The following is a 27,560-nucleotide window of genomic DNA, read 5'->3' as shown; positions in this document are numbered from 1 at the left end:
TCGTGGTTGTTCTTTCCTCCTAGTCTATAGGCCAGATGGCGAGCAATGTGGCCATTGTGTGACCGGTCAACGGATTAACTAAGGGTGTTCATCTACGAAGCAGTCTGCGAAGTCGATGACCGCCACCGTTTCAGTGCATTGTGAGACTCGCCCAGGAAACCTTCTGATCTGTTCTCGTTTGCACTGATGTGGCTGACGGAGCGACCATGGCCGAGGCCTCACTCACGCAGTTCGATACATCAAGCACGACAGCCCGACCTTTGGAGTACACATATGAGCCCTTGAACGAGGACGAATTCCGTCTGCTCACGCTACTCCCTAACACTAGCAGTGCTGGACCTGTACGATTCCAACTTACGAAACATACAGTCTCCTCGCCACCAGAGTTCTTCGCTGTATCTTACGCCTGGGAAGATCAGGCGCGATCCGAAGTCGCTGTATGCGAAGGCGCAGAGTTGTTCATCACACCCACAGTTGAGGACTTACTCCAATCTATGCTTGCGAAAGATGAACACGGACCATTCTTCATTGACGCCATTTCAATTCATCAGTTCGATGCCGAGGAGAAAGCCGCCCAAGTCAGGATCCTTTATCTTCACTTCGCTCATGCTGCAGCGGTCATTGTATGGCTGGGCAACTCGTCCATAGCCATCAACCAGTGTATTGAGTGCCTTCTTATACCTTTCGATGATTTCCCACGTGGAAAGGGCCCCCACCCTAACACTGGTCTCTATATGCACACGCCGGAAATTGGCTCTCTGGCTTGGTCTGGTCTCTATGAGCTCTTCGAAAAAGGCTTCTGGAGGCGTTTGTGGCCTCTACAGGAACTAGTCCTCAACACCAATGTCGAGATATGCTGTGGACGTGAGCACCTGTTCTCTCTGGAAAGTTTGTGCTGGTTTGCAGAGTATCTCGTCCAGACTAACGGAATACTGGTGAGGCAATGGGCAACGAATATGTCTCCCGCCAGTGGACATGCTCTAGAATTTCTGCGAAGGATTGAGGGAATGCAGACGGAATGGCGAGAACACTCTGGTCTTGCCGCTTCCTCCCTTATCGAGTTTTGTCGAAGCCGTGAAGTCTCCCTCCAAATTGACAGAGTCTTCGCTGTCCTTGGTCTCCTCTCCACCGCTAGTCGGTCCGGAATCCCAGTTGACTATGCAACAGCAAGCATTGAGGATCCGCGTCAGCAGTTCCTTGGCCTCGGTCTGGCATCTTTTGCGGATGATGTCTGCCTGACAGGTTTGCAACAGGCGCGGATAGGAGGCCCGTCTTCTATGGTCCCAACGTGGTGTCCTGATGTTTCTCAAGCAGTAGCGTACCAGCCTCTGCACGACATCCACGAATATCAAGCAGGAGGTGAGAGTAGCCAGTGGCGTCGCCAGCGCATCCCATCAGAACGGGTTTGGGACAGGCCCTCCGTTTCAGGTCCTCATGCCTGGCTGGCCTGCTCTCGAGACCGGCAACGAATTCTCATGAGGGGTACTGTCGTCGGAATGGTCAGAGAATGTGGGTTGAATCATAGTTACCAACGCGGAACGCATCTTGTCCATCAAGAAGACGATGGGCTTTCAGAGAGTCGAGCAATCGCTGAATCTGAGCGCCATTGGCTAAAGTCGTGGGCAAAATTCTGTCGCCAGAACCCAATACAGGTCGATGACCAGGTCAATTGTGATGCAGATGAGGTGAGCGCTTACCGTCGGCGTGCATACCTTCGCTGTCCCGTGGGCAATGCACCGTTCGTGCCCAAAGAGAATTCAGGTACATCTTTATACACACGACAGTACGATCCGCCTATTGCGCGACTTTCTGAGGGACTGGCAGCTGCGCTTGATATCCTCGATACAGATCCTGCTACTAACCTTGCTAAGCTGGACTCCCTGCCAAGCAGCCCTGGCGGAGCTTACTTACTCAGTCTGAGGTTCTTCATGGCAAACAGGACACCTCTCAGAGCATTTGGAGACATTGACGATTCGAAGGAGTGGCTTGGGATTGGCCCCGGGGATATGCGAGAAGGCGACTATGTTGTGGTCTTTCGATACGCTCGAGTTCCGTTCATCCTCAGGAGAAGATCCGGAAGCGGCTTCGAATGCAACGCTCGATGGCATCTCATCGGCGAGGCTTACGTGGAAGGCTTGATGGAAGGAGAACTCTTCGAACAGGCCGATATCGACGACGAGACATTGCCTTGCTTCTGGATCGAGTGAGCCCAGGTTGATCCACCAAAACGCTGCATTCTATAATGTTACACAATAGCCCAACACCACCCCCTACAGCTCGTGATGCCTCGCAGCACCGTCACTACCAGCGGCAACATTTCCACTGCCTTATTCCCATCCCTCGTAGCATGACACACCGCCGCCGTCCCAACCTCCATCCTGTACACACACTTCTCACTCTCACTAATCTTCCAAATCTCATCCTCCTTGGCACACGCCAACACGACCCTCGTACTCCGATTCGGCCCATTCCAGCAATGCTGCCCGTTCTCATACTTCATCACCACTCTCTCGCCCCTCCCCAACCCCTTCCCATCAAGCCCAACATCATCATCCACCTCTTCAACATCGAACCCGACAAAGTTGCCCATCGTCGTGCCTGACCCGCCTTTGCGAGGTTTCTGTTGAGTTTTGCCCATAAAGCACAGCTCGTAGGTGTATTCACCGGAGTCTTTAGTGATGCAGGTGTCTTTGAGGGCACGAAAGATGCCTTCGGGGCCGTAGTCTTTGTCGAGGTCTTCTTGGTGTTTGGACAGGTTGCGCTCTGCGTCGGACAGAGATTGGCCGGCGGCGTCGACGGATTTCTTGGCTTCTTGGACGGCTTTGCTTTCGCCTACATCGGTGGTTTTGGATGGGAGGACGCCGTTTTCGATGAGGAGCTGGCGGATGCTGGCGACCTTGGTGTCGATCCAGCTGCTGACGCCGGGGGGGAGGTAGGATGTGAATGAGTACAGGGCGGCAACGTCACTGTCTGAGGAGTCGTCGGACTGGAATTCAGCCCAGTTAATGCCGTTGGAATCGCTGTCCTCGGCCATGATGGCGGCGAGGTCGCGATCTTCGGCATCGGACCAGCTGTCGGTTGTCTCGCGGGCGGCGTAGTCTTCCCAGCCTTGGACGGCGGCTTTGACGCCGGCGTCGTTGAAATTGGGGTTGCGGTCTTCTTTGAGTTTGGTGAGGAGACCTTCGAGCTCGATTACACGGGCGGACATGGAGTCGCGTTGTGACTTTGTCTTTTCGAGGCTGGAGCGAAGTTCTTTGATGCGTTCTTGGGCTAGGTTTACTAGGATTGGAAGCTTGCCTCCTCCCGGGGCGCTGCCGCCTCGGACGATGCGCATCTTTTCTCTGTGCTCGACGTCTGCTAGATTGGTTTCGGCGTCTTTAACTTTGACTTTGACTGCCTCCATTTTGATTTGTAGCATGTTGATGGCGTTCTGAACCTCTTGCTTGGCTGTGTTCGCTTGTGTGGCGAGTTCCTTCTTCCTCTTCAGTGCTCCTTGTAGCGTCTTCTGCCGGATCTCCTCGTGTTTGCGATACTCCTTGCCAATCTCGTTGCACTTGTCCGGGCATTTGATGCCGCCCACTCCGCCGAACTCGTCAGAGCCATCGCAGCAGACATCATAGTCGCACCGTCCGTCGTTGACGGACTCGAAGCGGATGTAGGAGGGAACGTGGCCCTTGTTCTTGCAGTAGAAGCCTGGTAGGGCAAGGGAGGAGTTCAGTGTCGCGGCTGCCACAGTGTCCGGGCCCGGATGGTACTGTGGCGGCGAGTAGGGAGACAAGAATGAGCAAGCTGCTGTGCCGGGCTCGTCTGAGCCGTCGGGACAGTCGCAGTAGTCATCGTTGACGCGGGAGAATGGTATTGATATCGAGGGGTTCGAGATGCATGTGAAGGTGTCTTTTGCTGAGGGCTTGAAAAACTTGGCGACTACAATAGACAGCAGAGTCAGTGATCATGGTCCTATCCACTTAATGCAGCGTGGAAGCCCATTAGAGCATAGCATTTATTGACATGGAATATCTCACATTCAGGACCGACTCCTCTGGGTCGCGAATCAGAGGAGCGAGTTTCTGCAGCCGAGGACCTCAGTGGGTAGAGTACACCCAGCAGCAGCACTTCAGACCGGATGATCATTGTGGTGCCGTGAGCTGTTCCCAACGGAGTGCTGTCACGAGGGTGCCAGGGAGTAGGAGTACCGCACGCCTGGTGAGGCCACAGCACACGCTTTCGAGAATCTTGAAACGCGGTCGGCGAGACTGCCCCTTTTGTTGGTCCCGATGGGTTAGCCTCATCAGGGGCCCGCAGGGCGCGCCGGGGGCCTCCTGAGCCTTTGCCTACACTGACAGCACGATAGATGCAGCGTGCTCTACTTCAGTGTTTTCTTGAATGTCATCCATTCACTCCGAGCAGCACGAGCATTGTGAGTTATACGTGAGACAACTTTGGGCGCGTGCTATTGTGACTTTGCCATGAGATGGGCTTCGCACCACCTGAAGTCTTTGTCGCGCAACGCCATCGGAGGTATCGAGAGCACACGCTGTGTGCTCGTAATCCGTTGATCCTGCATGGTCGCGATCGTGCTCGCAAAGGCCGGACGAGATGTGGCAGAGAGCGTCCTCGAGTCTCGACGAAGGCATAGCTATCCTCCTGTGCAACGCGACCTCGGGAGACTTGACCGTGTGTGAATAATCCATAGATCCATGCTCCCTAAGCAGGGCCTATCTGCTGCAGTCTGGACCACCGCACTCGTTGTTATTGGACAAGGATGGCCTTCGAATGCAGATCGTACTCACGCAGTGCCTCCTAGCCAAAATCCCCAGGTCGAGTGCTCAGCCACAAGCACTCAGCCTGACGGTTATTCGAGTCCTCAGTCAGGGAGCAGATAACCCACAGGCTTACCGTCGTCGGACTCAGCGTATGATGCCATTTCCCATCAACACACCCAACAAGTGTGCACATGGCAGAGGTCATCGGCATCGTCGCCGCCGTCTTTCAGATCGCGGATCTGGGAGCACGGCTATCGGTCAAGCTTTACACCTTCTCGCACAAGGTCAAGCACGCCAAAAATAGCGTCGAAGCTATATCGAAGGACATTTCTATGACTGGGAATGTCTTACGACAGCTTGGAACGGAGCTTAAGAAGGAAGAGTATGCTAAGCTATGCACCGCCGAGGCATTGAAGGCCGCCCAAAGCCTTGTAGACGAATGTCATGGAGTCTTTAGCGACATCGACGCCGCTATGGGGAACGCGAACAATCCCGCTGGGATCGGTGGCAAGGTGGTGATGAGCTTCAAGAATCGTCTGAGGTTTCCATATGTGCAGCAACAAGTCGAAGCACTTCAAGCAAATCTTGATCGCCTGAAGAACTCGTTGCTTGTCATGCTTAACGTGCTCATATTGGCAGGTCAGCTCAAAAGGTATTGAGAAATCGCCCTATGAGTGACCGATGTTTACCAAGCGTAGTCAAACCGCACTACCACTGCTACAGGAGCAGAAAGACCTGCTCACTGCCCTTCACCAGGATCAAAGAGATGCACAACAGCGATTCGAGGACCTCACTAAACGGCTGGAATCGGTATCAACGGCGCCAAATGCGCAACAGCAGTCCGTCGCATCGGTCGCTGACCAAAATCCCACCACGAGTGTTACCCCAGTCATGTCATTACTGGCAATCACAGAGCCTACGCCACCACCAGTACTCGCGACAGCAATGACAACGTCGACTACGACCACGACAACGACGAGCACTATTCTAGCAGAAAGCCAAAGTCCTGCAGTTCCGTTCGACAAGTCCGATATTGGCCGATCGATCGAGGTTTCTGACCATTGCCGGCTGGTCGAGACACTCATTGATGAAATCAACCTCCCAAAGTACGAAATCAGATCTTCGCTTCGGGACCAAGCACAGGAAGCTGTTTTCAGACACCATTTCGATTCCTGGAAGGATCACTTTGGCCGGCTCGATATCGCTTCTCTCGAGGCTTGGGCGAGATACCAAAGGATCAAGCATGCGTGGATGGGAATGGCTGGCTTGACAGGGTCAGTTGCCTGTCTCACAGGCATAGCACCTTTGCATTTCATGGCCCGACAACAGCAAGATCCACCGCCAGTCGCGAACGCAGTGTCTGCAGACCACTCACCAGGAGTTCATCCCGGAAATTCCATTAGATCCACCACAAGCGACGTCTCCGAAGACAGCCCGATCATCATGGAAGCCGTCGATCCTGGCAGTCCGGGAGTCTCCGACGAAAAGAAGAGCCCCGATACTTCTCAAGCCAAGATCGAAGGCAACGTGCTCGCTTACATCAACAACGTCAACGACAAGGTCGATGCTCGTCTTCTACGCGAAGCTCTGGAAAAGCACGGCGAGTTGAGATATTTTGATGTCTCTCAGATGCGAGTATGTCAAGCCCCATGGTTGATTAGTGGTGCATACTGACGACGGACAGAACTGTGCTTTTGTCGAATTCGCCACCCCTGCTGGCTATGCTGCAGCTGTTGCTGCAAATCCCCACGCCGTTGGAACTGAAACCATCACGGTCGAAGAGCGCCGTCCTCATCCAAATGCCTATGGTGGTGCCAACGACTTTCCGGGAGAAACCACATTGAGTGACGCCGACGACGAAACCTCGATCGCATCCTCAGTGTTTTTCGAGGAAATACACGGGTATATTCCCAGGTATGCCGAATCACTGATCAAGCGAAATCCTTGCCTCAGAGACCGGGTCTGGCGAGACTTTATTAAAAATAACCCCAATGCGATTGCAGATGCCAGCGAGAGTAGATTCTATTTCGATGAAGCGGAGGATGTTTTCAGGAAGGGCAACATACCAAGGACTATTTCATGTATAAGAATTGGTGTAGTGCTCCTGATTGTCGGAGGAAAAAAGTCAAGTGAATATGAGAGGCTTTTCGATATCCTAGCAGGAGATGTAGTCGACAAGCTGCAGTCCAATTTGTTTCAAGCCCGATGCGTCAGTCACTACATTAAGCTACTCAAGGCCAAGGGGAAACAGGCCCAGTCTGCCGCAAGTGGCTTCCGAGCCGCGCAACGTGGATGGTCGCCGTCGTTCTCACAAAGGACTCTCCGCGAGTTTCACCCATCGCCAGACTCCGTCCAGGGGGACGCTGTCGAGCTCAGCGACAATGACCAGCCGTCGACATCTCTTCATGGACATGAAATCGAGGACGACAACGGCGAATGGGAAGACATTGATTCAGATGGTACCGACTATTCTGATGTGGACGGCACAGATACAGCGCCTCTCAAACACCAGTTGAGGGACCACGCAAACGATCCACGCTGGGTCAAGCGAAGACTGCCTGGTTCAGGGCGAGACCGGATGCTTGATTCATGGCGCGCCCGGACAAATGGTTTCGTGACGAGGCGACGTGCCTCTTGCCCTGCTATGGAGAGCGTAGTAGTTGCAGAAGCAGACGATGACATGGTTGAAGTCATCGAAGAACATTCCGAAGAGCATTCGTTTGACTGGGGACCTAACAAGAGGCAGATGAGCCACAGGACTGTCGATCCAGCTAGCTTTGGCGATCGCGACGCCATGAGTCGAGGCTCTCTACCCTCCGACAATGTCGAGGTTCCGGCACCGAGGAAAGGCATAACGAAGATGCCGAAGGGGTTGATACATACGCAAGTGCTGAACGATCTGGCTATGCCTATCACGAGGAGGTGAGTCTGCTAACGTGTGGATCGATCTTGATTGCTGATGAGACTTAAGGACGAGAACAATATCATCATCAGTAACGCATTGAGTCCGGAGAATATCGAGGCAGTACCCACATTGTCGAAGCTCAGAATCGCGCGTGAAAGTAAGTGAATCCCGGTTTCGCAGATTTGTCAGGAGACATGGTACTGACCTTTGAAGCTGTGAGGAGACAACTCAATGCGGCACCGTCCTCCAGGCGGAGCAGTGTACCCCGGAACGGGATCGCATTCGACTGCACGTTTACGACAGACGATCCAGAGGTTGAGAGTAATTTTGCAAGCAATGAGGACATGGATACTGCAGACGGACCTGTTCGCAGCTACGCGGGACTTCCATTCCCGCTCCCTCCTCATGAGAATCCAGAACCCATACCACCGAGCACAGCAGACTACTCTTCGGCCACCTGTATTCCAGGTCAAGTGGCTGTCATGCAGGACGAGCCGATTCCAGCGCTGACAACAGCAACACCAGATGTCCAAGCAAACGATGACGCGACTGTTGAGGATCTTCTGCGCCAGTATACCATCGTCGAAGAGGAACAGCTGGCACGGCTGCGGGCCCTCTGGGGACTGGCCCTCGACGAGTTTGCTGCCCAATGGGATTAAAGTGGCCACGATAGGCTACCCCGGTTCGGCACTTTCAGGAACCTAGATTCCAAGATTCACAGGCAGGTTTAGCTTCAGCAGCTTCTGGAAAATGACAAGCCAATATTCATCCCTATTCCCGCCCAACATCCCCCTTCCCCAAAACCGCACTCTCCATAAACGGACTCCGTTCCCTCAACCTCCTCCCATAAATAATAATCCACACGCTCGCAACACTAATCCCCAACGCCAGAAACCCCAATAAACTACTCGCCCACTGAAACCCCAACGTAGTATACATACTATAACTACTCAACGGCAAAAACGCCGCAAACACATTCTCCCCCATCGCCGCCGCCGCAATCGCGCTACCGGCGTACTTGGCGTAGCTGTCCAGCACATAGTCCGCTATAGCCAACACGACGATGTTGATTCCCCACCCGACCATTGCCAGCCCGATGGCGGGCGCGATCCAGGGTACGGAGGGTGTAGAGCACCAGCCGTACACGAACATGCCGCCTACCACGCCCAAGAAGCTGGCGACGATGGAGACGTAGCAGCGTGCTTCTGGAATGGGTCGGCCGGGGAACTCGGTGTTGCGTTTGGCGGAACCGAAGTAGATTTTAGAGGAGACGAAGACGAATGGCCAGCCTAGCAGCTCGCCGATGACGATGGCGCCTTGGATGTAGCCTGCTTGAATGGGGCCCAGGTTGGGTACAGGGTGACGAAGACTTGTTCGGTGGACTGCGTGAAGAGGTATACGCAGCCGACCACGAAGGAGGACCAGAGTACGAAGGTGGCGAGGACGGGTTCGGTGAAGAGCATGTACAGGGGTCGGCTGAGGGAGATTTTGAGCTTGGTGAGGATGGGAGTGTGGTTCAGGCAGCGGGAGGGGAGTCTGGCGAGGTGATCAGGGTCTGCTTGAGCTGACTTTGCGTCCCTTGCTGCCCGTCTGGCGAGGATGGCGGCACCTCGAGTCTCCTTGAAGAAAACGATGTACAGCGGCATAAGCGCCGCGCACCAGATCAGTTGAAACCAGCTTAGCCAGCGCCAACCGCTGTGGCCGCCGATGCCACTGTGAAGGATCGCAGCACCAAGCACGGGTCCAGTGCTGGTGCCTGCGAGATATGCCGTGATGAAAACACTGGTCGGGATGGTCCTCGCTTTCTCGTCTTCCCAGATGTTTGTGATGACGCCTGCTGATGTGTTGGCGAGCACGCATGCTGCTGCGCCGGCGAAGAATCGAGCGACGATCATCGTCGCAAAGTTTCGAGCCAGAGCTTGCGGGACGAGCCATATGAGGAAGAACGTGTAGGTGCCTAGGAAAGGTATCCTAGAACCAAAGTCTTCCATGATGGGAAGGACTAGGAGGACAGAGCAAGCGCCGCCCATCGTCCAGGCTGTGGTCGGCCAATACGAATTGGGGAAGTTGGCGTCGCTGTAGTTGAAGTACTCTGAGGTCTGCTCATGGGCGACCGTGATCATCGTGCCGTTCATCATCGCGACGAAGGTGGCGAGAACGGCAAGGGCAGTGATCAACCATTTCCTTCGATGCGAGAAGTTATATGGGTTGGCAGGGTCGTTCGGCGTTGACCACTTGAGCGTTAGGGTTGATGCTGTTGTGTCCTGGCGGGAAGGTGTCGGCCGATCTACACAACGACAAAATCAGTATGTCTGGGTGCAGAAGTCGCAGTAGGGACGGCAAGTAGAAGCGCCATCTGTGTCCAGGCCGTTCCTTGAAATGAAGCACAGACAATGGCGAACGGCATGATGACTTACTGGGTCGTAACGACTCCTCCCCATGAGCTGCCGGCACCTCGACCTCCCCTTTCTCTTCATCATGGTCACCCATTCCAACCGGTACGACAGTCATCCTGATGCTGTGGTTGAGTGAAACGACAAGTGCACACCCAAAAAGCCATCATCAATGACACCCGCCGAGCCATGGCTAGCTCTTATTGCTCGTGATGGCAGGTCCCGCATTACCGATCATAGCATGAAGTGGCCATTGACGGACATAGCCGTGGCAGACTTTTGCATATTTCACGTGGTTCATGTTAGGTAATATTGATGCTCGGCGGTGATTTCGGCGAATGAGGTCACAAGAGGGCGTCATGTCATCGGAGGTGGTGGAATTTTCATGTTGGTGGGCGCTCGGATCCGACAGCTCCAGCTATTTGGGGTCGCCATCGCGCTTACCTTACATCACGCCGCTGTTCGGAAAGGGCAATTACGACTCGTGCATTAGTTACATGCATAGAGCCAGCTCAGTGGAAGCACTTGCACCATCGCGTACAGATTACACTGAGCGTCGATGATGCTGAGCGGTAGATGAATTTGTTGTGGTGAAGTGCTTAAGACCTATCTCCGCGAGCTGCCTCAATTTCTCCAACGCTGCAACTACCTCACCGACCATCGTCATTCCTTGAAGTAGAGTAAGAGATTCGTGCATGAACGCCATCAGGTCAAGACGGTAACGACTGCATTAGCAGCGCATTGCGCTTTTGTCGCCCTTATCGCGGGCCGGTGCGCGCCAGTGAACAGAATGTCGGCCTCACTACCAGGGTCGCGTGACTTGCCTGCTTCTCAGTATGACCTGTCTACATACTGGGGACGAGTTAAGGAATCAGCACAGATAGCAGACCCAAGGTGAGAATCATCGAGAGTGCTGAAAAGGTACCGCGCCTTTGTCTGACGAGCGGTTTCGCATCTACATTGATCGACTGACCTGACCCTCAATCAGAACGCTGTTCGTATCCGCCGATGGTCTCGAAAATGCCAAGCAACTCGTTACACTCTACAAGACTGGCAAGACGAAGCAGATGACTCCAGAGCTATGGGAGGCTAAGAAGGTCGTTGACTCGACGTTACATCCAGGTGAGCAGCACGGAGCCTGCCAGCAAGCGAATGTGCTGATCGCTTCTTCTACAGATACTGGGCAACCAGTCTTCTTACCGTTTCGAATGTCATGTTTCGTTATATCGAATCTTGTCGTGACGGCGGGTATGCTCACGCCCAATATGGGAACTCGAGGCACTCTGTTCTGGCAAATAACGAATCAGTCGTTGAACGTGGCCATCAACAGTGCCAATGCCAACAAATCGTCTGCAATGACTACCGCCGACCTGGTCAAGAACTACCTTGCGGCCGTCTCAGCATCTTGCACAGTCGCGCTTGGATTGAACGCCATTGTGCCTCGTCTGAAGGGCGTTAGCCCCAATACACGGATGTTGCTCGGCCGACTGGTTCCATTTGCCGCTGTCGCTAGCGCTGGCGCTCTCAACGTGTTCCTCATGCGTGGAGATGAGATCCGGCGAGGCATTGATGTCTTCCCTGTCCAGACGGCCTCTCAGAAAGCAGAGCGCGAGAAGACAGGCGACGAAGTGCCCAGTCTAGGAAAGTCCAAGAAAGCAGCAACACTAGCTGTAGGCGAAACGGCAATATCTCGCGTCCTGAATTCATCGCCTATCATGGTTCTCCCACCACTGATCCTTGTCCGACTACAGAAGACCGAATGGCTGAAGCAGCGGCCGAGAATGGTATTGCCTGTGAATCTGGGTCTGATCTTGACGACCAGCATTTTTGCGCTTCCGCTGGCGCTGGGTGCATTTCCTCAACGACAAGCTGTGAGCGCAACTTCGTTAGAAGACGAGTTTCATAAGCGTGGTGGAGAGGGCGGACTGGTGGAGTTCAATCGAGGTCTCTGAGGGGACATTGAGGGAGAATTCATGGTCACAAGTCGCGGCGTGGCTTCACGTCTGAGCATAATTGAGGGCCTAGCCTGCAAGTTCTCGGAGAACGTAATTCCTGTTAATTGCAATAAAAGCGAACAGAGCGAGCCGCAAACTAGAACGCTTTGCGATCATTAAAGGCGCATGTACCGGAGGATCGTGGCAGTGTGAAGTCTAGCAGACAGGGAAACTGATCGCGAAGATGTCTTTGCACCGTGCGAGATCTAATCCGCGTGCAGTAGACTTCAGAGTCGTCGCAGGTTGTTTGCTGGACTTGAAAGAGACCTTCTCAAGGTCAGCCTTGTGGAGTTCTCGGTACGGGTCTTGGCGGCGCGCGGGAAGAAAGAGGAAAGCGCCGCCTTTCGTTCCTCAAGCATATCACCGCCAACGAACATCTTTGTTTGCGCACACCATTCTTCCTCGCACATAGAACATCGCGCCCCGTGAGCCAACAGCGAGCAACGATCGGACGAAATCTGGCTCGGTGATCTGGCCACAGTTTCTTCTGACAGACTGCGCAGCCTGGCCCAGAGTCTCCACCCAGTTCACCGACCGTCTCCTCACCTTACGCAGCCTACAGCGCAATTACTTTGTCAGAACCGGGCCAGTCGCGCACAGCTTCGAAGACGACGGTAGTCACTCCTGCTTGATTTGTCGAGTAGTCGAGTTCCCAACTCCGGCCACCTTTCAACAGTTGCATCCGCGTCTCACAGGCGAGCGACCTCCCGAAAGATATCCGCTTGGGAATTCGTTTGCCTTTGCTCGAGCTAATCGCTCCGTCCTTTATGCAAGACGATCATGCCTTGCTTTAAGGGACTAGCGGTGAGCATACATACACCCAATGGCCCGCTGCCAGAATACTCTGTTCAAAAGCAATCAAGATTATCTCGCATCAGCACATACATCCCAGTCCCACCTCCTAAAGTTCCCACCGATGCATCGTCGACCAAGCCAGAGCCTTCATCCTTCGCCATTTCGATAACGTTGCTCACGCCAGGTCAAGATGTCCCTTACTCAACACCCAAGTCGAGCATCACAGATCCGAATCCCAAACCACGAGTTGTTGGAGGATTGCCTGGTCACGGCGACGAGCGCGGAAAATACATAGGTGGCATCGGCCCTTACGTGCCTTTGACCACAAGTCCTAACGAGACGATCGCTGCATACATCTACTTCGATGGTCGTGCGAAGGAGGAAGTTGCGACTCTACTCAGAAAAGGTGAAGAGACCTGGGTTAATTCCCGTTGGGTCAGTGTACCAGACTCGGAAGGTGGTGGTCTTGCCGAACGAGAGTTCCTCTTTCGAGAAGTTGGACTCGAGCGATGGCTGAATGGCTTGGACCTCGAGGGCAAAGATGCTGCCGCTACCATTGAGAAGCGCAAACAGAAGCTCGAGAGACGTCGACGGAAGAGAAAGGAGAAAGCTACCTCAGACGACGAAGCCAATGGTGTCAAGACGGAGAGAAGGAAGAGCACTCTGCGTTATGGAGCAGACGGTCAGCTGGAGAACATATCAGACGACTCAATGAGCGACGGCTCTGACAGCTCTGACGACGAAGAGCTCCAAATGCCCGAGGCATCAGGTCAGATCAAGGTTGCCTTGTTCCGAGTACTGGCAAGTGGCGAGATCAAGCGTGGCGAGTACTCTCCACAATTCGGCGCTCATGATGATGATGAAGATTCCGACAACAAAGAGTCCAACGGGGACAGCAAAGCTGATGTCGACCATACCACAAGTTTTGCGAAACCTAAGACACTCGATCCCAAGACCATCTCGACCCAGACAGTCACCGGTATTGATCCGACTGACAAGCCTTACGCTGTTTTCACTTTCCTCTACCGTGGCGAACGACAGCTGCAGAAGATGGGTATACTGAGCGGACCGAAGGGAGACAAAGCGACACCTGCGTCCAAACGCAAGAGCTTGATTGGCGAGATCCCAAAGCTGGGGCCGTTGAAGAAGGAGGGAACTGCTGGCTTCTCCCAATTCCGTGATCGAGATGGCCGCAAGAGCAAGAGAGACGATCCTGATGAGATGGAGAGCGATGAGGACAACGAAGAAGGCAACATCATCGGCAAGATGGACGACATCAACGACGCCGATGTCAAGAACCCATCTATGCTGTCGCCAGAGGATGCTGAGCGGACCGGTGCAGTAGCGGAAGCATCCGGAAAATCAAGGTACGTGATCCGTCGCCTTTGAAATTTCGTCATGGGCTAAGATATTATCAGCTCAAACGTCAGCATTCTGCCGAACCTCTCAACAGCAATGGTGCGAACGAAGCGAGAAAGTCCTCCAAATCCGGATCTACCTCTAACTCTCCATCTTCTACACCCAACTTAGGCCTCGATGCCTTGGGTACTTCGCCTGCACAAGGTCAATTGGCAGACGTCAAGAAAGAAGATGAATTCATGGTCGGCAGCCCCCTCAAGAAGCAACGAAGCAGCATGGCCGACTTTGACGATGATTTCAAGCGCCGACTCCAGAGAGGTCTTGCAGCACAAGCGATTGGCGATGTTCTTGGATCCGGCAGCAAGGATTCGGGAGTATCTGGGTTGCAATTTGGGGCGAGTCTGGGCAAGAAGCCTGCCGACAACGACGATGACGAATTATAACGACAATATCCAACTTCTTGTGCATATTTGCGTTCAGCCTGCTTACACATGACCCCAACCATTGTTGGCAACCCTGAACCAGCAGGTGGCTAGTCCATGTGGACCTACCTGCTTGTCTCCTACAGGCTGTCATCAACGGAGATCAATGTAGGTCGGATCCTGCATTGGATGCGGCACCGGGCATCAGGAAAGGTGGCGGACGCTGTCAGTGGTGGCAGCGCGGTGGAGCAACACGCTGTGATTTGGTGTTGGAGGCGACCAAAAAGGGTACGACAAAGGGCCGGGCGCGCTGCCACTGAATAACGCCATTCTGTCAGCCTGAAAAGACCCAGATAGTACCTTTGGCCAACTGTGGATAACATCAATCATAATCGTTCTCTCCGATCCATAACACTTCGAGCACCTGTATTCTGCTTCTGGCTGCATCGTACACGCTTAGCCATGCGATAGCTGTTGTGTTGCCTTGTCGACGCCTTATGACGCAGTTGGCGGGATTTCTGAGTCCCGACACAGCATCGCAATTGCCCGAGTGAAGCACAAGAGTTCTTCGCCGTCAATAGCTCCTGTTCGACCTCGACATCACCTGATACTCTTCTCTTATTGTAGTATGTCACAAAGAGATACACGACTGGTCGGAACTCTGATGCTGAACACGACGACATCATCACGCGTGCTTGATTGGTTGGATGCCTTTTGCGAGGCGCGTCATCGCTAGCGGAACGATCCTCCTTCGCGTACTACACAGCAATAGCGTGACGACCATGGCAAGACGCTACTAAACAGATTCTGCGTCTGTCTTCATGTACAAAATACTTCGACATGCCTCCGTGAGAACAGGAGCTGTAAGAACGAACTCTATTTTCAGTTGCCCTTTGCCTTTATACCAGGGTTGCAGATCCTACCAGAATCCACGCGCCAGGATGTCCGTGACTCGGTCGAAAGACCCGTTGGTATGGATTGATTGCGAGGTATGTTTGAACTATGGCCCCTCCCCGAGTGCCACTACCATGTACTCGTTTCTACCTGCCATACTTGGACCAGTGACCTACCCAACGACAACGAACAAATACTCATGCAAGCAGATGACCGGCCTCGATGCCACAAAGGACACCATCATGTCCATCGCCTGCTTTGTGACTGATGCCCAGCTCAATGTGCTCGACGAAAACGGCTACGAGACAGTGGTGCATCACTCGTCTCAGCAGTTGTCCACAATGGGCGAATGGTGTACTAGGACACATACCGCTTCAGGCCTCGTCGACCAGTGCGTTATGTCGACAACCGACGCACAAGCTGCTGCCACTAAGACACTGCGATACATCAAGCAGCTGGTCCCCCAACCTGGCAGAGCTCTTCTGGCTGGCAACTCGATTCATGCAGACAAAATGTTCCTGATGCATGAGCCATGGAAGCAGATACTCGATCATCTTCACTACCGACTTCTGGATGTCAGCGCTATCAAAGAAGCCGCCAGACGATGGGCCCCTGATGAGGTGCTGGAGAACGTCCCAAAGAAGCAACTCAAGCATGAAGCCAAAGCCGACATACTTGAAAGCATCGAGGAGGCTCGCTACTACCGAAATTTATTTGGAGGCATACGACAGTCGTCATCGTCACCTCCTCACCTTGTTGGCTCTCAGAACTCTACTTCAACACTGGACAGTGCGTACGGAGCCAACAATGGTACACCAGCATCATTCCTGCGCAAGGACTCGTATGGCAATACCATCACGCAGGAGGCCGAACAGGTCGAGGCAACGCTCAAAGCTAAGCGTAAGGCTGGCGAGATGGAAATGCAATATCCTTTGGTCGATGGTAGTCGTAGGCCGAACGGCCGAGGCCTGCGGACGATTTCTGGTGGATTACAAGCCTCCAACAGTATCGAGTCGGTGGGCAGCGATCAAGAGGGCTTCCGGACTGATGTGCCGTGATTCCTGCTCGGTACCGCTTTGCACGAGCTTCGGATGCCAGTTGGCACAACGTATGCAGGGGCATCGCGAAACACCGACGCGAGCACACTATCACCATATTGGTACCTACTGAGCTCATTCTTGCCGAGTCTTAGGTACCACGACTCGCGCCTCCAGGGACTCAACACTCTGCATCGTCGACAGAGCAGTCTTCGTATACAGGTGTATGTTGGAACATGCCAAACCATCCCACGGAGCCAAGGCGAGCTTTGGTGTCTGGCGAAGGCAGTTCTCGATCAGCCAGCAGAAGTTCTACCACTACAGGCCGTTCCCAGTTCCTGAAGTACGATCGAACATCCTCGCAAAATGTGGATACTACACTGTGCAGAGACCAACCAGATTTCCTAGGGCGAGCGTTGGAGTTAAGGCCGTAAGTGTGGCCAAGCGATTATGATACTCCAAGACATCGCTACCGGGGATGTACTGGTCGGGGAGTGGAGCAGATGCAAATATAAAGACAACGAACCCCAACGGTACAGAGCTATGTCTGTGTAGCTTGCTTTGGTAGTCGCCGCATCAGCACGACTGGCACACTGCTTCGAAGGATTAAGGCGATATGGGTGGCCTTAAGCTTGTGTGACATATCTGTCTCGACAGATCCATCCTTTCCTACAACAGACCACATACAAGAAAGACCACCATCTCTCTGGAGCTCAATGACAACAAGCACTCCCATCAGTCAGGCAGACGCAATGGCGACAAATGTGAAGGTCATTGCTGGCGACCCGTCGCAAGGCAGGACGAAATCTAGCCCGTTCGAGCACCCATACGCACTCATCCCAACCCCTTCCCTCCCCACAGACGGCAGCAAGCCCCACGGCGCCCTACTTAACGCCGTCGAAATGTTCCTGGTGCACAACATCCTCATTCGGGCCATCAATAGCATCCTCTATCACGCACCCCTAGTCAAGCTACACGACGACATCAAAGACTTTCTCCACTTCTGTGAAGTCTTCGTGGACTTTACAAATTTACACCACGACAGCGAGGAAGAGCATATCTTCCCCGAATGGGCGAGGGCCTGCGGTCAGCCGGACATCATGAACGAGAACGTGGCGGAGCATACAACTTTCCATGCTGGTCTTCAGGAGCTTCGAAACTACGCCAAGCAAACACGAGACGACACGACGAGACACAGCAGCGAAGAGGTCATACGTATCATCGACTCCTTCGCGCCTGCCTTAACGACACACCTACGTAACGAAATCCCCACCGTCCTCCAAATGCAGCAGTACCCCAATGGAGACGAACAGCGGAAGATCTTCGCCAAGGGAGTGGAGAAGGGTGCCGCACAGGCGGACAACACGACGCAGATCCCGTTTGCGCTGGGCTGTCATGATGCTGGTTTTGAGGGCGGCAAGCACCGGTTTCCGTCATTGCCTTGGTTCGTTATCATGGGCGTCGTGTGGTGGTACGGCGGAACACACAAGGCGACCTGGAGATTCTGCCTTGCGATCTGTATAGTCGGCCAAAGGCGGCGGAGTTTTGAGATTGTTGTGAGCGAACACACCCGACGGTAATCGTCCCACCTGGCAGCAGGGGACGCTACCAAGGCATGACAATGAGCCTCGTCGCCGATCATCCTGTTGAGAGAAGAGAGAAAGGATAAAGTCGAGGAGAGGGCGACTACTTATGCCTTCTCGACAAAGTGAGGAGCCGGTGCATCCCGAAATAAGCACTTCACTGAGTCGGCAATCGGCCATTCACTGTTCTTTGTGTGATTCAGATCGGTTGCTGCTGGATGTGTTCAATTGAATACTTCTCACTACCTTGGGGCCCGGTCATGAACCTCAGCTCCATCAATAGTTTAGGGCTGAAGGACGATCTCTGAGGACGCATGGAGAAGGGCAGGAGTTTGATACAAGCTGGAACTCGGAGCCATCCAGGAACAAGAACTGTGGTCTGTGCCTGTCGTGGCGACCGGTATGTGCAGCTCATACCACTGAGACTTGTCGCTGTCGCGGCTATGGGACGCTATCTCGGCGATTTACGAAGTCGGCTCAACCCACTGAGTCTTGGGTCATTCCCACTGAGACTGTCACGGATCTTTGGAGCTGTCTCGGTGTTCTGCACGGCTAGCTCACGCTGTTGAGTCTTGAGACTGTTGCAATGAGACTGTATCGCTTGTCACGAAGCTGTCTCGGCGGTCTGTACTGTCAACCCGACTCACTCAGGCTTTGTTGCTGTCGCGAACGTCATGGGGTTGTTTCGCGTGCATTCCGATTCAGCCCATGTCACTGAATCCGAGACTGGCGGTACACATGACATCTTCTGGAAGATACAGAGACATCCCAGGCAGTTCAAGGGAACCTCCTATTCAGTTTGCGCACGGACCAATTATCTTCGAGACAATGTCGTCGATTGTTTGACATCGACAACAAAGACAATCGAGACATTGACTACCAAGTTACTCCGACCTCGAACAAAAAGATGGCATAGAAATCTGTCATTAACCTTTGTTGGGAACACAATGATACCGCACAAGACCGTTCTTTCTCCTGGCGCAAAGCAAAGCATCGAGATCGAAAACCAAGGCAGTCATGTCTTCAGCATACTACAACAGGGCTGGACAGCAACCTCCTTCTGACAGCAGCAGTCATAGCAGTGGGAACAGAACTATGCCGAACAGAAACTTCTATAGGCGACAGCAGGGTTCAAGGACGAGTGGGAGGATTGAGGATCACAGGCGGCAAGATGGTCGATACAGGAACATTGAGCCGGACACAAGGCATCGGCAGGCACTCCTGGATCCTCGCCACGACCCTCGACATGCCATGCACCAGCAGAGGCGACATGCTTTCCAGCAGCGACAACAGCAGCAGCAACCATACCAAGTGCAGCAGCAACACCGTGGCCTACCACAATACACTGGTCCTCAGCTCATCCGCCCAACACGATTTCACACTCCTCACGTACAACTCCCTCTCCCTCCTTTGATACCACATCAACGTCGGGCAAGCAGCACTCCCAGCGTCATTCAATCATGTGCACCTCCTGACCCCTTCTACAACGGCTACGATCCTGTCCTTGACCACCGCACCTGGGCCCAACTTGACGCACTCGACAACTGGTACTGGCCAGAGACATGGGCGGGTTCAAACCAGGACTTCATCGACTACACCGAGCGATTTAGGCGACCGAGATCAGATCCTCTTGCGGGCACTGGATACATGCTCGACATCGAGAGGTATGGTGGCCAGCAAGCAGGGGAGTTTGTGGTTGAGGATCCAAATGTTTGGCCTCATGTTGTGTCGCCTGATGTCGTGTCTATTGATGAGGCGGAGCTTGAGCAGCTGGGGGATCTGCAACAGCTGATTGACGTTGGCGATAGTGAGCAGGTCGCCGATTTGGGCGACGTGCAAGCGGGCGAGCAAACGTGGGTGGAGAAAGCGATGGATGCGGAGCGCGATGAAACTGCTGAGGTCGATGACAATGTGACGGTTCAGCACCAAGATTCCGAAGAAGGTCTGTTTGACTAAGGCGCTGTTGCGTCCGGGGCAGGTCCGTGTAGTCACGATCAGAAGTTGTGAATGGTCGGCTACTCTGAAGAGAATCGGCATAGCATAGGGCAACAGAACACTGGTTGTACACTTGGGCAGATCGGAGAAAGATGCCTATCTCGTACCTGTATAGACATAGAACGACGGGCTTTCTACCTATATCTGTGAGAGACATCTTCGGCATTAGACTTTCCTCGTAGCAATCAAATTTCATTGTTCGGAACAATCTTCTTGCTTTTTAACTTGAGTGGTGGTCAATCTCCTGGACAACGGGTGGGCAAACGCGCGAGGCTGGCACAGTGAGGGGCAAGCCCGCGACCGCCGGCGATGCCCCGTTGCTGACTTAGCGAAGTACTAGAGCCATCAGACATTGTCCCCAAAGAGGCATGCTCTCGTCAAGGAGGTCCTCGTGCATTACTGTGGCTTATTCATCCAAGTGCTGCGTGATGGAAAGGAAGGAGAGGATTTGCTTAGTGACGTGGTGGGGCAGTAGGGACTCGAGCATAGCAGGAGCTACCCGGAACCCTTATTCGAAGGAAGCTACATCATATCCGTGCCCCTCCATCGAGAGATACTTCCGTCCCGACTTTTTGTAAACAATTTCTTCAAGTCCGCGGCGTTGCTTCACTTCACTTTGACACTGCGACTTTGAGCTTCCCTTCACTACTGCCTGACTCTTCTCTACTCCCGGTAAGTTCTGACACTTTCGCGGACTCGTGAGCCATATCCTTCGAGTACTTCAGCCACAGGTAGTTCGCACCTTTCAATGACAAGACGTCCAGAACTGACTCTGCACTTTCAGTCCCAACACTTCCCTCATCATGGCTTCCTTCGCCCAAGCGACCGACCTTAATGCCTGGAAGGCACTGGTCGAGCACCACGACAAGGTCGGCCGCAACATTGTCCTCCGAGATGCATTCGAGCAAGACCCATCCCGATTTGAGAAGTACACAAAGACCTTCAAGAACGTCGATGGCTCCGAGGTTCTGTTTGACTTCTCTAAGAACTTTCTTGCCCAGGACACACTTCCATTACTGGTCAACTTGGCCAAGGAAGCCGGTCTCGAGGCCAAGCGAGATGCCATGTTCGCTGGAGAGAAGATCAACTTCACAGAGAAGCGTGCTGTCTATCACGTTGCGCTCCGCAATACCAGCAACCAGCCCATGGCTGTTGATGGAAAGAGCGTCGTTGAGGAGACCAACTCGGTGCTCGATCACATGAAGGAGTTCTCAGAGCAGATCCGCTCCGGTGAGTGGAAGGGCTATACTGGCAAGAAGCTTACTACCATTATCAACATCGGTATCGGTGGTTCAGATCTGTAAGTGCTCCTCTACGTCGCTGTTTCGGTTACTGACTTGCTTGTAGCGGCCCAGTCATGGTCACAGAAGCTCTGAAGGCATACGGAGATCGGGACATGACTCTACACTTTGTCTCGAACATCGACGGCACGCACATTGCTGAGGCACTCAAGAACTCAGATCCCGAGACGACCCTCTTCCTCATCGCCTCCAAGACATTCACAACAGCTGAGACGGTCACGAACGCCACCACAGCAAAGAACTGGTCTTGCAGAAGGCCAAGGAGGCAGATATCGCCAAACACTTCGTTGCTTTGTCAACCAATGCTGAGGAGGTCGAAAAGTTCGGTATCGACACCAAGAACATGTTCGGCTTTTCAGACTGGGTTGGAGGACGCTACTCGGTCTGGTCAGCCATCGGTCTGTCAGTTGCAGTCTTTATTGGCTTCGACAACTTTCACGCATTCCTGTCTGGTGCCCACGCTATGGACCAGCACTTCCTGAAGACGCCCCTCGAGGAGAACATTCCGGTCATTGCTGGTCTGCTTTCAGTCTGGTATTCGGACTTCTTCGGTGCTCAGACTCACCTGATCGCTCCCTTCGACCAGTACTTGCACCGATTCCCAGCTTACCTGCAGCAACTCACCATGGAATCGAATGGAAAGGCTGTAACCAAGTCTGGTGACTATGTCAAGTACACCACAGGTGCCATCTTCTTCGGCGAGCCTGCCACAAATGCTCAGCACTCATTCTTCCAACTTCTTCACCAGGGTACCAAATTGATCCCAGCAGACTTCATCATTGCCGCCGAGTCACAGAATCCAGTCGAGGGCAACAAGCATCAGCGTATGCTGGCATCCAACTTCCTGGCTCAGGCAGAGGCCCTGGCCATCGGCAAGACCTCAGAAGAAGTCAAGGCAGAGGGTGCGCCAGATGAGCTGGTCGCGCACAAGACTTTCCTTGGCAATCGCCCAACCACTGCTATCATCGCCCAGAAGATCAATCCGGCGACGCTAGGTGCGCTCATCGTGTACTACGAGCATATGGTCTTCACTGAGGGTGCGGTCTGGAACATCAACAGTTTCGACCAGTGGGGCGTGGAGCTCGGCAAGGCGTTGGCTAAGAAGATCCAGAAGGAGCTAGAGACCGAGGGTGCTGGTGATGGACATGATGCGAGCACGAGTGGGCTGATCAAGGCTTTCAAGACGAAGGCTGGGATTAAGTGAGGGGTCCGGGTCTAGCATGACGCATGCAGCGGCTGCCAACTACCACGGCTATGAAGTACTTACATGACGTGACAATAGCAAACATTTGTGGTAATGGAACGGATATGGACGAAAAGCAAAGCGACAGATACAGCGCCTGCTTCGATGCCGGGCAGTCTTATATACCTGCAACGGCAAAACAACAATGAAGATACGCATTCCGAATCATTTACAGAGTTCATGCGGAATTGAAAGTACATGTTCATGCCAACCCAGGTACGAGTCTGCACCACGGTCGTTGTGATATTGAAAGTCGTGTGACGCAGGCACATCGTATCTCGATCAGTCATGTGGGTGTTGAACCTCATCAGCTTGTCTCTTCTAAAGTCTCTATGCATTGGTATACCTGTCTAATCTGAATCCTCCTCGTCCTCCTCGTCCTCATCATCGTCGTCATCATCATCGTCGTCTTCATCAACATCCTCCTCCTCTTCCTCCGGCATTTCATTGCCGAACTCTTCGACTACCCACTGACACCACTTCTCAAATTCGTGCCGCCACTCCTTGAGCATCGTTGCCTTGGCCGTCTTCCCCATATACCCCTCGTTAATCCCCTTCAGCCACTCCGGAGTCTTTTGGTCTTCCACCGCAGACCACTTCAGCGAGTTCTCCGCCATCACTGCTAACCCTTCGAGACCGAGGTTGTCGAATGCCATGAAACTCTGCCAGAAGTCGTGACTCAGCCCGTTCTTGCCGTGGCCGAGGATGGCGGGGTCGTCGTTGCACAAGCTCATGGACACACCTCTGCTGAGAAGTGCGGGCATGCTGTGGCCCAGGATAGAGGATGACAAGCGGAGGATCTCGTTGCTGATAGGACAATTCTCAACCAAGATTTTCTTCTCCTTCACCATGTCGATAAGTAAAGGGTGCTTGTACAGCGAATACCCATGCCCAATCCTCCTCGTGCCGAGCAGGATAGCATCAAAGAGGTTATCATCCGTGGTGTTCCCATCCCCCAAGCACTCCCCCGCGTGGAAGAAAAAGGGGATGTCGACGCCCGCTTCCATGCAGGCTTTGCGGAACCAGAAGACTTCGGGCGTCAGGTCGGCGAGGGTGCGGCCTTTGTCTTCTTGGCCGACGAAGTCGAAGCCGCTGATCAAATGCGGGTGGATTTGTTTGAGGCGGATGCATTCTTTCATGGATTGGATCACGGCGCGGGTGTCGAGGGCGCGGATTACTGTCCAGATCATCCGTGCGCCGTGGAAGGAGGCTTGTTTGGCTTGTTCTGTTTGAGAGAATTTGGAGATTTCCTCGCCGAAGACGGTGAAGAAGTGCTCGTAGTTGTTCTCCGGGTCCGCGGTGGTGTGGCCGGCGCGGCGCCATGTGAATTTGAAGGCGGCGCGGAGGTCGACGTATGTGATGCCGTCGGCTGCGAGTTGGCCTAGGAGGCGTTGGAAGCCTTTTCGGAAGATGGGCTCGTAGTAGAGGAGTTCGCCGATCGCGATGAAGCAGCTTTGGAATTTTCGCCAGACGGCGTCGAGGCCGTGGTGGTGGCAGAGCGATTCCTCTGCGGTGACGGTGCAGCGGCTGATGACCCATTTCTTGAAGGTTGTGCCGTCGTCGGGGAATGTTCGCTGGGCTTCTCGTAGGGGGACGGGCGTGCCCCGGATGTATTTGTCCGACCAGATGTTTCCCTCCGCGCCTTTCTTGCCTAATTTCTTGACTTCGTCGTCGGGGAAGTACCGTACTTTGGGGAAATTCCTTTCCCTCTCGCTTTCGTGCTCAACAACCCATCACTCTCGCCCTCGACAACGAAACACAGTCCTCGCTCAGCTAAACACTGCTCAACAAGCCAGTCCACATCCACCATGGCATCCAGATGCGCGTGAAGCAGCGCTCCCTTCGGCATCCGCTCAATACACCGCCAGGTGCTCGTCCTCTCCATTCGTGAGCGTGCGAGCGTGAACATCATGCCGGGGTAGAGGTTGCCGCCATTCAGGTCCATTAGAGATTCTTCGAGGTCGTTGGTCCATACTTCCTTGAGCTCGCGCTTGCGGAGGGCTGAGAGGATGGTGGAGGCGCGTTTCGTCAAAGGAGAAGATGTTGATCTGAAAGTGGCATCGTGGCGTTGTTTCTTCTCAGTAGCGATTAGGGCTTGGCGGGAGGTGAGGTATTTCTGGATGAAAGGGTCAGAGGGGGAGGGGATGCCGTTGCCGGCGCGGTATTCTTCGTCGTCCATGCTTGAAGAGGTAATGGAGGCAGCCTCGTCGTCGTCAGAGAGTTCTTCTGGAGGAGGTGGTCGTTGTTGGGGGCGTTTTGGGGGCGCCATGATTTTGGCTCTAGAGTACTGGGGTCCTTGGGGTCCTTGGGGTAGTGTCTAGTGAAGAGGGCGAGTGAGATTACTGACACACGTCCACGGGTGTATTTGTACTTCTCCTCGGCGGTGGACTAGTCGATGTGCATGCCTGAGTTGCCTATCTGAAGAGGAAGCGTCCAAGAGATATCGACATGAAGTAAGTTGAAGTCTTGGCGGAAGGCACTATACGAAACATATCGGAGTTATCCGAATTAAGGTACACAAGGCAAGTACATGTTCCTACAAAAGATGTCCTGTGATCGTTTTGCCTGCCAGGGAGGCCTCTATGTCCAGAGATCTTGGGTTCCTGAAGTAGATATGCTGTCATATATCTCTCGCTTAAGCGTCACTTGAGCATTGACAACCAGTCTATGTACTTCATGATTCTAAACTCCAAGGAGGCCTGTCAAGCACCCCGTCTCGCACCGCCAGTAGAGAACACAGTAATCTGCTTCTTCTTCTTGCCCTTTCTGGCACCTCCGCCTGACAAGGCGGCTGCTTGCGAGCCACTCGCCTGGCTATTTATGCTAGCCTCAACCAACGCAATGTCATTCTCGGCCATGAGGTCCCTTTCCCAGCCCTGAAGCCAGCCGTCGTCTACCGGCCGAGGCTGCTCGATGGTAGCGATAAGTGGTGGCGAGGCGGGTCCTACGACTGCGGCCGTGCCCCAGACAGTTCGTGGTGCGTCTGGACTGGTGCCGGGTGTCGTAAGCGTCGCGAATGAGGAATGGGTACGATGATTTGCCCACGGCGGACTTGAGCCTAGTGCTGAGTCGACAGAGCCCACCTCAGCGCTGTTTTGTGTGAGGGGGATGAAATCGGTGTCAGAGAAGCTCTTCTCTGGCCCGGGCGGGCGCTGTCGGCGTATGTGGGCCAATCTGGCATCTTCTTCGCGTTCTGCACGCATCCGATCACGTTCCTCGCGTGCTTCTTTGTCTGTGTTCCGCTTTCTGCGTCGTGAGATGTCATCGCTGAATTGCTCGAGAATGCTCGGGTGGATGATGTCCGTCCAATCACATTCGAGGAAGCTGACCTCGCAGCCATGGGGTAAGTGACCAATGTACTTAGCCCGTTTGCGGAGCTCGTCGTCAACGATATGACCCATGGAAATGTGTTCTACGCGAGGCAGAATGGTCGTGGGAAATGCTGAAAACTCGCCAAAGGCCGCCTTGAGTATCCGAATGTCCAGCGGAGAAAGATAGAAATTTGGGAGGGCACTGTAGAAGTAGAATGGCAGCCGGGCGGCCTTTGTCGGATTTGCATGCGTCGACTGTTCTGGCTTCGGGTCCGATGTACTGGTGCTGATGGAAAGGTTTCTCGTTGCTGCTGTCAAGACGGCCGGGGCGGCCTCTGGCTCACTGATTTCATCTTCCCACGAGTGCAATACAGAATCGGCGCTCGCAGGTGCCGGCACGTTGTGTGGTGGGTCGCCCATACCGTCCAATCGCACCTTAGCCTCCCTGATAGCAGCTACAGCCTTCCGTGTCCAGGTGGTCTCATCGCCGAACATGAGCTCATCCTCTTTCTCCTGAGCATCAAGCTCTGAAATCTCCTTATCGTACTGGTCCTTCATGTACTGCTCACCTCCCTTCATAAATCGTGCATAGTCCATAATTTCAGCCACGTGATACCATGGAATGTCGTCTTGCTTTCCGTAGTTGTCGGCAGCATCCTTCGGCAATGCCAGAGTGCTCCCGGGCTCTCTTTTCAGTAGCTTCAGGCATACGTCGCCACCCTCCATGAGCTGACTTGCTTCTTTGTCAACTGACCAACGGACGGGTCTGGTCTCTGAAATGTAAACGCTATCCTCACAGATCGGGCACTTCTTCCATCTAGCCTTCTTCTCTGGCACAGGACTAACATCGTCTGTGGAATGCATGTAGCGGATCAGACAGGGGAGGCAGAAAATGTGACCACAACGGGCCATTCGAGGAGCCACTGGGGTAGACAAGCATATCGGACAGCTCGTCGACTGGGTCTCGGCAGATCCCAGTACCTGGAGGACTGTGTCCCATGGAAGATGAACGTCGGCATCTACGGTCTGAGTGTGGTATTCGCGATCCGGTCGGACGATGAAGCGGTAGTTGGCGTGTACATATCTTGCCTTGTCCACGACATGATAGCCAGAGCCTAAGCCCCAGGTTCGTGTCCTTGGTTGGTGACGATTATGATGATGTTGATATTGAGGCTGTTGGTATGGACGCGGCGGGAGCGTAAAGTTCATAAGATGGGTGATAGAAGTCTGGCCTTTACGGCTATTGAAAGGCCTCCCGGACATTATTGCGGACTCAGCAGAAGCATCCTCGTCCGCCAACCTCGCTCGTCTTGAGGCTTTGTGCTGTTTCCGTAAGGCTGATTGTTTCGCGCCTGTGACTGATGACGCGTTGATGGTGAAGAAACAGAAGCGTTGGAGGCCGCCTGGGCACGTTTGGATATGTCGATATTGGGTGTCTGATTGAAGTTCTGCACAGGACCGACGGGAGATAGCTTGTTCGCCGCTGCAGTAGACATAGCCATGGGGAGGGCTCTGCGGGTTCGAGGGGTTTATTCTGTGGCGCGGTCGAGGACAGCAGTAGAATG

General features: G+C 53.7%; 11 protein-coding genes across 11 annotated transcripts; 8 read left to right on the top strand and 3 right to left on the bottom strand.

Moving 5' to 3' along the window:
- Positions 1–206: 206 nt before the first annotated feature.
- Positions 207–2,207, top strand: AB675_11728 (uncharacterized protein; the record flags this gene model as incomplete). The annotated part of the gene is made up of 1 exon (XM_018140599.1): positions 207–2,207. One exon carries the CDS (start codon positions 207–209, stop codon positions 2,205–2,207), a length of 2,001 nt encoding a protein of 666 aa, XP_017995368.1.
- A 38-nt stretch (positions 2,208–2,245) lies between these two features.
- Positions 2,246–4,131, bottom strand: AB675_11727 (Glucosidase 2 subunit beta; the record flags this gene model as incomplete). Its single annotated transcript, XM_018140598.1, has 2 exons — positions 2,246–3,924; positions 4,023–4,131. 2 exons carry the CDS (start codon positions 4,129–4,131, stop codon positions 2,246–2,248), a joined length of 1,788 nt encoding a protein of 595 aa, XP_017995392.1.
- Positions 4,132–4,954: 823 nt separating this feature from the next.
- On the top strand, positions 4,955–8,327 carry AB675_11726 (uncharacterized protein; the record flags this gene model as incomplete). Its single annotated transcript, XM_018140597.1, has 5 exons — positions 4,955–5,415; positions 5,462–6,398; positions 6,448–7,685; positions 7,728–7,825; positions 7,882–8,327. 5 exons carry the CDS (start codon positions 4,955–4,957, stop codon positions 8,325–8,327), a joined length of 3,180 nt encoding a protein of 1,059 aa, XP_017995380.1.
- Positions 8,328–8,439: 112 nt separating this feature from the next.
- On the bottom strand, positions 8,440–10,179 carry AB675_11725 (putative transporter; the record flags this gene model as incomplete). Its single annotated transcript, XM_018140596.1, has 3 exons — positions 8,440–9,037; positions 9,091–9,955; positions 10,086–10,179. 3 exons carry the CDS (start codon positions 10,177–10,179, stop codon positions 8,440–8,442), a joined length of 1,557 nt encoding a protein of 518 aa, XP_017995425.1.
- A 672-nt stretch (positions 10,180–10,851) lies between these two features.
- AB675_11724 (putative mitochondrial transport protein fsf1) lies at positions 10,852–12,013 on the top strand (the record flags this gene model as incomplete). Its single annotated transcript, XM_018140595.1, has 3 exons — positions 10,852–10,955; positions 11,050–11,183; positions 11,238–12,013. The coding sequence occupies 3 exons, from the start codon at positions 10,852–10,854 to the stop codon at positions 12,011–12,013; spliced, it is 1,014 nt and encodes a 337-aa protein (XP_017995409.1).
- An 822-nt stretch (positions 12,014–12,835) lies between these two features.
- Positions 12,836–14,652, top strand: AB675_11723 (uncharacterized protein; the record flags this gene model as incomplete). The annotated part of the gene is made up of 2 exons (XM_018140594.1): positions 12,836–14,217; positions 14,304–14,652. The coding sequence occupies 2 exons, from the start codon at positions 12,836–12,838 to the stop codon at positions 14,650–14,652; spliced, it is 1,731 nt and encodes a 576-aa protein (XP_017995347.1).
- A 920-nt stretch (positions 14,653–15,572) lies between these two features.
- AB675_11722 (Oligoribonuclease, mitochondrial) lies at positions 15,573–16,583 on the top strand (the record flags this gene model as incomplete). The annotated part of the gene is made up of 1 exon (XM_018140593.1): positions 15,573–16,583. One exon carries the CDS (start codon positions 15,573–15,575, stop codon positions 16,581–16,583), a length of 1,011 nt encoding a protein of 336 aa, XP_017995423.1.
- Positions 16,584–17,314: 731 nt separating this feature from the next.
- On the top strand, positions 17,315–18,142 carry AB675_11721 (uncharacterized protein; the record flags this gene model as incomplete). The annotated part of the gene is made up of 1 exon (XM_018140592.1): positions 17,315–18,142. One exon carries the CDS (start codon positions 17,315–17,317, stop codon positions 18,140–18,142), a length of 828 nt encoding a protein of 275 aa, XP_017995370.1.
- Positions 18,143–19,162: 1,020 nt separating this feature from the next.
- Positions 19,163–20,101, top strand: AB675_11720 (uncharacterized protein; the record flags this gene model as incomplete). Its single annotated transcript, XM_018140591.1, has 1 exon — positions 19,163–20,101. The coding sequence occupies one exon, from the start codon at positions 19,163–19,165 to the stop codon at positions 20,099–20,101; it is 939 nt and encodes a 312-aa protein (XP_017995356.1).
- An 842-nt stretch (positions 20,102–20,943) lies between these two features.
- On the top strand, positions 20,944–22,645 carry AB675_11719 (Glucose-6-phosphate isomerase; the record flags this gene model as incomplete). The annotated part of the gene is made up of 3 exons (XM_018140589.1): positions 20,944–21,440; positions 21,488–21,656; positions 21,695–22,645. The coding sequence occupies 3 exons, from the start codon at positions 20,944–20,946 to the stop codon at positions 22,643–22,645; spliced, it is 1,617 nt and encodes a 538-aa protein (XP_017995385.1).
- Positions 22,646–25,386: 2,741 nt separating this feature from the next.
- AB675_11717 (putative RING finger protein) lies at positions 25,387–26,859 on the bottom strand (the record flags this gene model as incomplete). The annotated part of the gene is made up of 1 exon (XM_018140588.1): positions 25,387–26,859. The coding sequence occupies one exon, from the start codon at positions 26,857–26,859 to the stop codon at positions 25,387–25,389; it is 1,473 nt and encodes a 490-aa protein (XP_017995394.1).
- Between the last annotated feature and the right edge of the window lie 701 nt (positions 26,860–27,560).

This window comes from Cyphellophora attinorum (assembly GCF_001299255.1).
Source record: "Cyphellophora attinorum strain CBS 131958 chromosome Unknown Contig40, whole genome shotgun sequence".
Taxonomy (NCBI): Eukaryota; Fungi; Ascomycota; class Eurotiomycetes; order Chaetothyriales; family Cyphellophoraceae; genus Cyphellophora; species Cyphellophora attinorum.
The sequence above is the reverse complement of the archived record's forward strand: the minus strand, read 5'-3'. Positions and strand labels throughout refer to the sequence as shown.